This window comes from Lathyrus oleraceus, chromosome 3 (genome assembly GCF_024323335.1).
Source record: "Lathyrus oleraceus cultivar Zhongwan6 chromosome 3, CAAS_Psat_ZW6_1.0, whole genome shotgun sequence".
Lineage (NCBI taxonomy): Eukaryota > Viridiplantae > Streptophyta > Magnoliopsida > Fabales > Fabaceae > Lathyrus > Lathyrus oleraceus.
Genome location: NC_066581.1, coordinates 225,977,234 through 225,990,312, shown reverse-complemented (window position 1 = coordinate 225,990,312; position 13,079 = coordinate 225,977,234). Strand labels below are relative to the sequence as shown.

The window sequence follows — 13,079 nt, the reverse complement described above, 5'->3', positions numbered from 1 at the left end:
TCCACCTTATCAACCATAACACCAACAGAGGCGTCTTCAATGGCGTTTACCGCAGGATCTCCATGGGGAGGAAGAGGATTGTTCTTCACATTCGGTCCCATATCTTTAAAAGACAAGATCTTGCTCTCAATCAGTTTACGAACCATATGCTTCAGAGCGTAGCAACCCTCTAGGTCATGCCCAGGGGCACCTTCATGAAAAGGACAGTGTGCATTAGGGTTGTACGATGGAGGAAGACGATCGGGTGGAGGTCCCATAAGCCTGGGAACCACCAAACCCTTTTGCAGCAGGGAGGGATAAAGCTCAGTGTACGACATTGGGATTGGATTGAACGACATCCTATCCCCTTGTCTCCTATTCTGGTTCTGAGCATTTTGTCTCGGAGCTTGAGCTCTCGGCTGTAGATAGACACGAGCTGTCGGTGCTTGTTGATAAGTTGAAGGGGCCGCAACACGTTGTTAAACTGGAGCTGGTTTATAAACTAGAGGCGTTTGATAAGCCTGAGCAGGTTGTTGATTGAATGCAGGCGTTACAACAGCCACGTACGGTTGCGAAGTGTACTGAATGGGTTACATGGGCTGCTTATATGGAAAGGGTTGTTGACCATACTGTTGAGGTGAATATTGTTGTGGTCTCCTTCTTGGAGGAGCTCTTCCTTGACCAACAATCACAACATTTGTTTCCCCTTCCTTCTTTCTGGGAAAGCCTCCAGAGAACTTCTTTTGATTAGCATTTGAAGTTCCAGCTACAACCGCCAGTTTTCCATTTCTTACACCATATTCAACGCGAGCTCCTATAGCCACAAGCTCGGAGAATCCCAAGGAAGCACTTCCAACCATCTTCTCATAGAATTGGGGTTGGACAGTGTCGATAAATAGTTCGGCCAATTCCTTTTCAGCAAGAGGTGGTTCAACCTGAGAAGCCAGTTCTCTCCATCTCTGAGCATATTCCTTGAAGGACTCCTTGTCATGCTGGAACATGCTTTGCAACTGTCTTCTGTCAGGCGCCATGTCCATGTTGTATTTGTAGTGTTTTATGAACGCGTCTAACAGGTCTTGGAAACACCTGATCCTATTCTGATCCAGACTTAGATACCATTTGGAAGGAGCCCCGCTCAAGCTATCTTGAAAACAATGGATCATCATCTTGTCGTCCTCCATGTGTGCAGCCATTTTTTGGTAATACATGATGAGATGGCTCTTTGGACAAGTATGCCCCTTGTATTTGTCAAAGTCTGGAGTTTTGAATTTGGACGGAATCACCAACCCGGATACAAGGCACATTTCTTTGGCAGCAGATCCAAAGACGTGGTCTCCTTCTAAATCTCGGAACTTCTTCTCAAGGAGCTTCATGTTCTCCTTTACTTCTCTGAAATCCTCAAACCTTACTTTGTCACCAGTAACTGTTGAGTCGACAGTATGATACATGTGATGTTGATCTTCATAGTGAGGAATATGCCTAGCATAGACAGCTGGTGGAACCACGGTATGGATGACTGGACGTGCGTTAGTGTAAGCCGGTAATGGCACGACTTGTTGGACAAATTGCCCCATGTCGTGCATTACTTCTGCTCGGCGGACGAAGTCGTAAGGTGGCCCATACGGAGGAAGGGTTAAGGGTAACGTCCTCTGAGGTTGGACTTCCACTGCTGGGCCCGTGGTCTCTGATATCACGGTCGCTTGCGGAACCTCAAACCTGAAGGTTAAAGCTTGCAGCATTTCTCGCATCTGGGACATGCCTCCCTTGATTTCGTCTAGTTCAGCTCTAACTCGGGCGCTCTCTTGCTCTTGTTCAGCCATTCTCTGTCTTGCTCGGGCACGAGTATTGTACTGGTGTTGAAAATTCAGCGTGAAACTGGAGGAAGAAAGGGCGGGGTGAGACTTTATTTTGAAAATGTATGAATGCATGTATGGATGCAACTTGTTTGCAAAACTCTTGGTTAGTTTTAGTCATTTATTTCAGAAATTCCACAACACTTGTTCGCAAATATTTAAAGTAATAAGGAAATAAAACACAATAAAAATGAATCTCAAAAGCGATTTTTCATTAACTCATAGCAAAGTTCAAATACAAACAACGTGCTTATGGCTTATGGGCTTTCCGAACCGTAGCAAGGTCGGTAGTCAACCCTTCTAGCATCGCCTTACAAAACTTAATGAAATTAAAGACTTGATGCTGGGTGTTCTCTGGACACATGCACCAATCAGCTTCTTGCAGTTTCTCAGGTAGCTCTCGCATGATGGAGTTCCCAAATCTGGACAACCTCAGAAATTTGCCCTTCCACTCAGTGTAAAGCCCTTGGAGGTCTTGAATGATGCGCAAGTCTTCAGCCTTGGTCACCTCTATGTCCCCATAAAGGTTTCTCCAATATCTGCATTCACCTAGCAACATCATATTGGCAACATCTTGATCCCCACCTTCAAGTGCCTAGATTCTAGCATCGGCTTGTTCCAACTGATATTTCAGCCGTGTGCAAACTCTTTCTGACTCTTCAGTCCTCAGCTTCTCGCGTTCCAGAGTATCCTTGTATTTATGAATGGTATTCTCCAGTTCACGAGTACGAATCTCAGAAATTAGTCGTGCTTCCCTTTTCATTTCAAGGGTCAATTCCAGAGTCTTGTTGAGTTTTGGATCCGGAGTAAAGCTCTATCCAACTCCTCCTCCTTTGACTTGAACACAGATTTAATGCTGTAGAGCGCTTGTCCGAATTTTTCCCTCCTTGCTTCAGACTCCCTAGCTCTTTTATTGGAGATTTCAAGCTCTTTGTCCTTCTTCTGTTGACCGTCTTTCAAATTCCCATTCTCTATCGAGACTCGACCGAGCTTAACTCTCAAGTCAGCATTCTCCAACTCCAACTCCTTAATACGGGCATTAAGTTTCTCTACATCTTCAGGTAATATGGGTTCTGGCTCAGGAACCAACGGATAGATAGAAGGATCAAATGGAAAAGGGAGTTTAACCATTTGAACCCTCTCTCTAACCCAACAAGTATAAGGCTCTTGAGCGATGACATTTCTCTTACCCAACTCCTTACCCTTTCTGATAACTGCTTGCCAAGACCTCTTGATCTTCTTCACCATAGGATGATCTGCTTCAGCATTGTGTAAGATGAAAGGCTCTAAAGCTTCAGCTTTTGGAGGGCCATTCATAGGGTGACCATGCTGCCTCAGACATAACGCGGGGTTATAGTTGATGCAACCCTTGGTTCCTATCAAAGGCACATTGGGGAAGTCTCCAATGCTGACAATAACATCCTCAGTTTCCCAGTCCCTGATATACCACTTAACATGATTGGAGGTGAGGGAAGCTAACTTCTGGGAAGGCTTGAGTTCCTTTGAGACAAAAGGGTCTTCTTCAGGCATATGTGATCTAAACCAGGCATGCAACAACTGCACACAACATAAGATGGTTCCTCCCTTCTTCTCATGACAATCATGGAGGGCATAGTGGAGGTCTTCCAGGAGGAACGATACAGGGTTACCAGAGAGGAAAATTCTCACCGCCAGGTGGTCCACAAAATGGTCAGTATTTGGGAAGAGAACTATCCCATATACCAACACGGCTAACACAGCATAGAAGGCTTCCCAATTCCCTTCTTTTTCCATCTTCTTAGCTTGATCCTCTAAGAACTTCCTAGAAAAACCATTGAAAGCTCCCTTCACATCCCAATTGTCCACGACTTCAGAAACTTTCAGACCCAAAGCTAAAGCTATCCTCTTGGGAGGAATATCTTCATCGAACTTAGGAAATGGACTATGATCCTTCAAATTCCGACCTATGATCCTCTCAAACTCCTCCAAGGTAGGAGCCAATTGGAAGTCAGAAAACGTGAAACAACGTAGAGGCGGATCATAGAACTGAGCAATAGTCACTGTGGTCATCATGTCCATCTTCTCATTTAGGATGTCCAGAATTCTTCCATAGTCTTGCACAAAGCTGTTGAGTTTGATTGGTGTTACTTTAGCACTCAACTTTTGCAGGCTGGTAAGGTCCACGTTCTTGTATTTGAACTGAAAAGTGCTTCTTCTCCCAGGATTCATTTTGCTAACAAGTTTTGGATTCCTGAAACAATGCGAAACAAACTAAGAGTTTTACTTTTTATGCGTATGCAATGAATGGATGGATGCAATGTGTTTTGGTACAGGCTTAAAGGTCCGAGGTATGGATAAATCTGATTGCTTTCCAAAATGGGGTTCTCACCGGGTATGGTCTAGGGCTTTGTTACAAAGGATCCCCAGAGTCATTGATTCACAAGAATGTTTGACGCTTACGGAAAATACTTCCCAGTCGTCAACTCCATCAGGGAATCTATTCTGGGTGAGATACTCGTACCAACTCTTACGAAGTATTCACCTCGGGAGTCTGTACAACGCAACCATCGACTTGGTTCTAGATAGGGTACTCAGAGTTATGGATTCAAAAGATTGTTTGACGCTTACGGAAAATACTTTCCGATCATCAACTCCATCTAGAGAATCTATTCTGAGCGAGGTTCTCGTATCGATTCTTACGGAGTATTCACCTCGGGAATCCATACTACGCAACCATCATTTCTAGTTGGCCAAAGGTTCAATGTTCTAAAGGTTCTTAGAGTCATGGACCCCTTTGAAACATTGAAGCTTACGAGGTATACACCTCGGGCGACAATATTTGCAAAAGGATCTACTCTAAGTGAGGTTCTCGTACCGACTCTTACGAAGTATTCACCTCGGGAGTCTGTACTACTCAACCATGATTCTATCTTATGTCTTTTCAGTCTAGACTCGGGTGTAGAGTCTTTCCCACATGGTTTGCAATCAAATATCCAAGTACCCAACATAGTGGAACCAATATACAACAAATATATTGATATAACAATAAAGATAATAAAAAGCAATAAATAAGGAAAAGCCACACAATTAAACAAACAAAAGCATACAAACGTCCTAACTAGGCCTGACTCACTTAGGGATCGGTTGTCCCCACCAGAGTCGCCATCTGTCGTACCTCGGAAAATGAGAGACACGACCTAGCGAAGCGCAATCGCACGCTCGCAATGATGGACTGAACAGAGTCGCCACCAAACTTTATTTATTTCTAAAAAGGAAAGGGGAAATATCGATAAAACCCAAGAAAGAATGACAATGATATTGGTCGTCGCAACCAAATCAGGGTTCGGGAGTCGATTACGCGAGGGGAAGGTATTAGCACCCCTCATGCCCGTCGTACTCAACGGGAACCGTTAGGTTAGTTGTCCGCATTAATGTTAGTTTGAAATGTTAGGCTTCTCAAGTTATTAGGTGGGAAAGAAAGAATAGAAGAGAGGAGAATGTTTTTGGATTTTTGACGAAGGACTAAACCTAAGTTTTTTATTAGTGGGCCTGACAATATTTATAAATCCTGCTCCTACGTATCTCAACAGAGAAATCAAGGCTTACGTAGTTCTGGGTAGAAAAATGTTTGTTTGTTGGTCGATTTTAGCGAAATCTACTTTGTGCCAAATCGACGAAAACATTGATGGACTACCAAAAACAGGTGGAGAAACATTGTCTTGCATTGTATTGAAACAAAGTATCTTTCGTTTGAGAAAGGGTTTAAGGGATAATCGCACGGCGGCGAGAAAAGGTTTGATTGGTTTGAATGTGTTTTGAGTAATGGCGAGAGCTTGGATGGGCGAGATATCCATCTCGAATCCTAGTCTCAAGAGGGCGTGGTATCCACCACGTTCCATTTCCATATTATTTGCAAAAGTGTTTAATAAGAATTAAGTGTTTTTGAATTTGATTGAGAAAGGGTTTGAAGAAACCGGATTGACAATTTTAAATGATGGCGAGAGCTTAAGATATGTGAGGCATCCACCTCGAATCTTAATCTCAGGAGTGCGTGGTATCCACCACGTTCCATTTCCATCTTATTGAAAAAGTGTTTAAATAGGAATTAAGTGTTTTTGAGTTTTATTGTGAAAATGACTTGACATTGGATCAAGCATTGATGGATGTTTAAGAGAAATTTTTGAATGAAGGTTTGAATGAAATGGAGTAGATAGATTTGGGTGATGACGAGAGCTAGGATAGGCGAGACATCCATCTTGAACCCTAGTCTCAGGAGTGCGTGGTATCCACCATGTTCCATTTCCATTTTTATTGAAAAGGTCTTAAATATGAATTAATATTTTTTGAGTTTTTATTATGAAAAGTGACTTGACGTTGGATCAAGCATTTGATGAAGGTTTGAAAGAAATGGAATAGAATGGGAGGAAGAAATGGATTGATTTGTTTATTGAGAAAATACTCGACGTTGGATCGAGTCATTATTTTTGATCCTTTGGAAATGGTTGATTTTATTCTTGTGTTAGTAGCTAACTAAACAGTCAAGCAAATAAAGAAATAAAAAGCGATAAAAATATTACATGCCAGGGGAGTGGGGGTACATTTTGTCGAATGGGGATTCAAAGTAATGAAATAATTAAATTGGATCAATCAAACGAATAAACAATGCATGAGTGTATGTGCAAGGGAACTGTCTCATTGTAAGAAGGCCCAAGAGTAAGCCATGTGAAGAAAATAAATAACACAACAAGTTATATTTACAAGACACTCAAAAATTAAATTGAAAGAAACAACATCGGGACATGCACGGACAAAAATCGGGATGCGAGGATGCGAATCAAAGTCGCATAACACAAGGACGTGCAAGGCAGATGGAAATTGAAAAGCAAACAAGAAACCTAGATAATCTGCTCAAAGTCGGTTTGCGCATATTGACAATAATTGAAATGTCGTATGCAAGGGTCATAACGTGGCGAAAATGTCCATTAATGTATCGGAATTTTGGCGGCGTAACGATATGAAATTACCGAGTCCCCAAATCAAAAATTCAATTTATCGTAACGGAAATAAATGGAAACAACACGAAGTAATCAATTTATTTACAAAATTACTAAATTGACTACAACCTACAAAGGGTGCAAGTAGAACATACATTAACTTACCACATTCCTAAACCAAAAAATGTACTAAAAAAATCCTAATTAGCTTATAGTACAAAAATGCTGCTAAATAAATAATAATAATAAAAAAAATGGATGAAAGAAGTTTCTTTAAGCTTATGAAAAATAACTTTTTTTTCTTAAAACATTCATTAAACGTAACAATCGACAACACTAATAAAAGCTAATAAGTCTCTCGTGTAGCTTCCAGTAGCTAGAATGGAATTTCTCTTTCTACACAGACCAACCTTTTATTGATATGAAAAACTAAAATATCAAAAACGTTGGATATAAAACTTAAGCTAGAAACCGCTTAACAGTTAGAAATGGAAGAAACACCGCCAATATTGTTTTAACAAAGGGATTCCCCTCATCAATAGCTCAAATTGCAGTATGGACAACAGATTAATAACAACATTCTAAACAAAACCCAACCACAAAAACAAGACAAAACGATACACCTTCAAATGAAATATTACCGAAAAATGGATGTTGTATAAATATTGCAAACCGTGAGGCTCTTGTGTGTTGGAAATCGTACCGTAACTCTGCTAGAAATGTAAAGTTTTTGCTTGTTCGACGGTGTACCGGTGGCGGTAGAACGACAACAACTGCTTCATTGTGAGCATGTTGTTGTTTTCTCCGGTTCCGGCGAAGGTTGTTGGTTCAGTAATGCTTTTGTTGTTGCGGCGGGTTTCTTACGGCGGCGTAACCAATCGTGGGATCCAGATTCACACGGTCGGGTTTTTTTCTCTCTTTTCTATATGATTTTCTTTGTGAATAGTGTTTTGGTGGATCTTAGAACTTCTCGATATTTAGGTGATGAGATACTTTTTCCACATGCCATGTAAATGGATTATGATTGAATGGATGAATGAATACGTGGAATTCCTTGAATATGAATGGAAAATTTTCCAATGTGAATGAAGAAATAAAAATTTCTTTGAATCATGAATGAATGGGAAAAGTGCATATGAATGATGACCTAAAACAAAATGTTTTGCACTTGACACATAATTTATTTGAAAGAAAAGTGAGAATTAGTAATGTGACAAGGCGATATGAATAATCACTTCGACGAAACTGGAACGAAAGATGAAACATGAGGTTCAATTGATTCCGACAAATGAAAGAGGTTTCAAATCTCGCATGGCTAAAGAGATTAATTATCTTATACAAAAATAAAGAAACAAAACCCAAAAGACAAACATGGACTGGTCGTGGTAGCAAGTCCAACAACTAGCGTTGGTGGGTAGCATCATGATCAGATGGAATGGTCATGAAAAAAAAAGAATGCAAACGAAAGATTGATGGGAAAAATTTTCAGGGCCAAAATCGGGGTATGACAGTCTCCACTGAGCAGATGGATCTCAAGCCAACTTATTAAGGACTACTCTACACAAGTCGAACATGACTATACCATCCTCATATCTTAATTGCACTCAAGTTCGGGTTAGAACTTATCTCACTGCTCAGAGATCACCAAGCACAACAAGCAGATTATATCACACATACATATATACAAACATCACATATACACAAATATATTCACACAAAAAGTAGGCTAAACCCACTGGAGACTACTCTCCAGCGGAGTCGCCGCTTAATTTCTGTAGCGGGAAATTCATGATCATCAAGCTATTGACAAGCTAGAGATCAAATAACAAGAGTCGCCACCGCGCTTTTATTTTTTCCAAAGGAAAAGGGAAAAAGTACGAACAAAACCCAATAGTAAGAAGTTTTCAAATCAAAACTAATAAAAAGTCAGAGGTCACAGGTAACGGGGTTGGTTACACAGAGGGAAGGTGTTAGCACCCAAAGTGTCCTAGGTACTCCTAGGGAGCCCTTTTTGTGTGCATATGTATTTTGTACAAAGTGATGTTTACGAACAAATAGAATGGGGGGATGAGAAAAGAATTCATTAATTATATTTTTGTGTTTGACAAGACCTTCGGTCTTGTGCCTACGTACCAACATAAAAATGAGAGATCAAAACCTCGTAGTTCGTGATACAAATTTCAAAATGGATGCATTGATTTAAACAAAATTTAAGTTTGAAAGGCACAAAGGCCTAAAATGGTTTGAATGAGTTAGTTCTTTTTGGCTTTTTGAAAGTTTAAGTCAAGTATAGTTAAGTTTATTTACAAGTTTGATTTCAGAAAATAAGTTTGAAAATGCAATGGCATAAGGCCAAAGTTTCTATCTTTTTTGCAAAAGTGGTCAAAGTTTAAAATAAAAGTAGTTCACACAAAGAAGATTTTAAAAAATGGAGGGAGAGATTTTGAAATTAAAGAAGTGGGGAGAAGATGAAGAAACTATCCTATGTACAAAAATTAAAAGTTTAGAGTTGAAAAGATCTGACAAAATGGGTAGCAATCCAATAGGCAAGAATGTCAATAGAAACCCATAATTCCCTTGGACTTTTAGAATCAAGCAACACACAAATTCACAATTATATTATCTTGAAGAGCAAGGCATCAAATAAAGATGGCCACATCCAAGCTTATCCATTCCTTGATCTTCTTCCAAAATAGCCCATGCAATAGATGAATTCCACAAGTCACAGGTTCAAAATAACAGCTTCACAATGATCATGTTGCAGATGAACTCAGAGAGGTCTTCAATGATGTATCAGATGAAGTTCAAATTGCAAGCACTTGGTTCTTCAATAAGTTGGCATTGGCCAAGTCTCTTAGCTTAGGAAGGTTGCCTAGATTCTAAATCCATTTGTCCAAGATCAAACCAACAGTCCACTCAAAAGTTTTTTAGGGTTTTTGTTATTATTATGTACATTAATGGTCAAAGACCACACAAACAAACAAAGTATACACAAACAAAATATATCACATAATATGGTCCAAATGGACAAAGTGAAAATTGCATTAACATAAACAATTAGAATAATATGAAAAATGGCAAATGAAATAAAGTGCTAAAAATAAATTGCATTAAAGTAAAAGCTTGGAATTAAAAGTTAGTAGTTAGTAGGTTAAAAGTTAGTATTGTTTTGCTTTTGCTTTTCAAGACATTCTTTGGAGAACACTCAACCCACTTATCATAAGCATGGATCCTTGAACCAAAACATCTTTCAAAGGAAGGAAAGAAGGCCAAGTTTCCACACAATACCATGAAAGAGAAGAGACTTACAATCTCACTAACTAGAATTCTTATGCCTTTTATGTCACAAATTTAGCGCTATGTTAAGCAATCGTAATTGGACTTATGTAGAAGTCACAACTATTTGAGATCGGGCAATAGAATTTTGGTGTTAATGCATGTTAGAGACATAGTATAATGGACTATGCTCATGAAACATACCACACACAAAAAGAATATGCAAAAGGTGTGGCCTAATCTCATCCATACTCATGTCAATTTTTCAATCAACTAGCATTAGGACTTTGAGATATGACCTAATCTCATCCAAATGGAATGAATGAATGAAGAAAGGTAATAAGATGAAGTGGGAGGGGGATGAATGAAATCACAAATTGGTCAAAGGAGGACTTTTACCAAATTAATATCATTCATTCATTTTGGGAGATGGAATGTATATTCCATCAATCCCCTAAATCCAATGATATTAATTTGACAAAGTCAAATCAACATTGACCAAGGCCCAACAACAATAAGCAAACTCAAACAAGTCAATACAAATGGTCAACAAAATTATTTGGCATTTATTCAATTAAAAATATAGAAATAGTGCATTTAAAATAAATATGGTTTGTCCAATTCCTAAAATCTCATCAAAACACCAAAGAAACGGCCATGAGATTTATCATAGGTCAAACAAGGTCAAAGGACCTTGGAGAAAAAATTTCATAATTTTTGGACATTTAAAAATATTTTTAAACAATTAAAAACAAATGCAAAATCAATTCATTCATGAAAAATATTAATAATCATCCAAAAAATAAATTTAGTTGAGAATATGAAAGAGAAAAATATTTGGAAATTTTTGGTGAAAATCCCATATTTTTTGGATCAATATTGAATTTAATATGAATTATTGAAAATGATGCAATTAAAATAAAAATTTAGAAAATAAAAAATACGTGGACCACCAGATCTCCCTCATTAGTTGAGGTGGCAGATCAGATGGTCCCTAGCGCGTGTTCCACATGGTTATTAGTCAACTGCGCTGCACATGTGGTAATCAAAACCAACGCCTAAGATTAAAACAAAATGAATAGATCCTGTGGTTCAGAGATTTACCAACGCATCGCCGGAGCTCCGATCATCTTCTCCGGTGGACCTCACCGAACTGGTCCACCATCAACCATCACCAAAATGAAAAACAAGGACATGATTTTAAAGTAAAAATGGCACTGAGCTTGAATCTGGCCTCAATTCACTCTAACTCCAAGTATATTGAGAGATACATGGAGTTGAAATTTGAAGTACATGAACTAAGTTGCTTCGATTTGGCCTCAAAGCAACTCAAACTTCTTGCCTACATTGGTAGGACTTTATACAACCAAAGAATCAATAAAATTGAGCAAGAATTTGAGAGAATCTAAGAGTTCAAAATTTCTGAAAAATACCTTCAATGGAGGTCTGGATTCAACTAATCTTGATCTTGCTTGTGCGTGATCTCACTCCACTTGCTTGCAGGAGAAGGATTAGATGCTTAAGAGGATGTGGATTCTTGGAGATTTGAATTTCAAAATAGTGGAAATTCAACCTCAAATTCAAAAGAATTTCTCAAGTTTATCCTTTGCAAAGTGAGGGTTTGAGATGGGGGATCAAAGCTGTCGCGAATGTGTGTTCATTTCTGAGCAATTGAAGCTCTATTTATAGCCAAAACAGTTGATAATTGCACACTTCAAATCACTTTCCAATTTTGGCAAATGGTGATGCAAGGGTGCATGGGCGCACATAGGCCCATGAAATCATTTCTTGAGGTCCACAAATGAATATTGAATGGTCTGAATTGAGCTTGGATTGCAAGGCAAGTGTGCATTGATGTTTGAAGTTTGATCCTTGCCAAGTGATGTCACCCTGTTCATGCCATGCGTAACCTATGTATTCCTTGTCCAAAATTAATGAATTTGAGCTCTTTAGAAAGGTTAGATCAAGAGGAACAACTTTCATATTCAACACTTTTTCATTTGGAGATTGGAACTTGGAGAAATTTGAGCTGGAAGTTTGGAAATTTTTGACATACCAAATTTTTTCTAAGTGTCAAGCCATATGTCTCAATATTCCACCTTGCTTAACTTTTTATATGAGCTTCAAATGAGAAATGTGTATTCATCAAAGTTGTAGCTCTTTCAAATCCCTTTAAAATGGTCACAAATTTCATGTCATTTAAATTTGAAATGATAGAGTTATGCCTTTTTGAAGTTTGGAAAAATCACTTGATCAATGGTATAGGGCAAAAGTGACCTATAGTGTAACCTCATATCACATGCCAAAAAAAGTTGAATTAGCTCCCACTCCAAACATCAAAGTTGAAGTATACACACTGAATTTGATTGTGAAACTTGTAAATATTTAATCTCATAAAATTGAACAAGTTATGGCCTTGGGAAGTTGACTTTCAAATTAGGGTTTAGACAAAATGACCTATAATGTTTCAACAAAGAAGATGATTTTAAAAGCAAAACTAGCTCTAGGTATCAACATGAAAGTTGTTTGGAATGTAATTTAGAGTAGGTTTTCTCTTGGAATCATTTTCATATGGTAAAAAGTGTAGGAGATAGGGTCTAGGGAGACCCAGTTTTGATCAAATGAATTCATCTGGCCAACCACCATCAACCATCTTGCTAATTTCCAATTCTCTTGACTTTCTTAGCTCATGGTAGATCATATATGCATAATATGATGAATTTTGAAGTGTCCCTTGAGAAATTTGATCAATTGATGAGATAGCTTATTGGAGAAGTTACTCAAGATGCCCAATCAAACTAGGGTTTCCAAGGCAAATCACCCTCAAACTCTTGAAGATAACTTGATCAATATAACATGTAGAGATCATTGGGACTCATATATGATGATCATAACCATTCTTGAATCAATTCATGGTTGTGCTCTTTGTTCATGAGGGTCTCAAACCCTATATGTGAACTTGATGAGTCAATGAAATCATGCCATTCCTACAAAAGAG

At 38.6% G+C, this 13,079-nt stretch overlaps 1 protein-coding gene across 1 annotated transcript; it reads right to left on the bottom strand.

Annotated features, from left to right (window-relative positions):
- Positions 1-569: 569 nt before the first annotated feature.
- On the bottom strand, positions 570-1,799 carry LOC127130539 (uncharacterized). The gene has a single exon (XM_051059529.1). The coding sequence runs from the start codon at positions 1,797-1,799 to the stop codon at positions 570-572; it is 1,230 nt and encodes a 409-aa protein (XP_050915486.1).
- Positions 1,800-13,079: the final 11,280 nt, after the last annotated feature.

Coding starts and splice junctions, on each gene's coding strand:
- LOC127130539 (XM_051059529.1), bottom strand. CDS start 1,799: ATGGCTGAACAAGAGCAAGAGAGCGCCCGAGTTAGAGCTGAACTAGAC.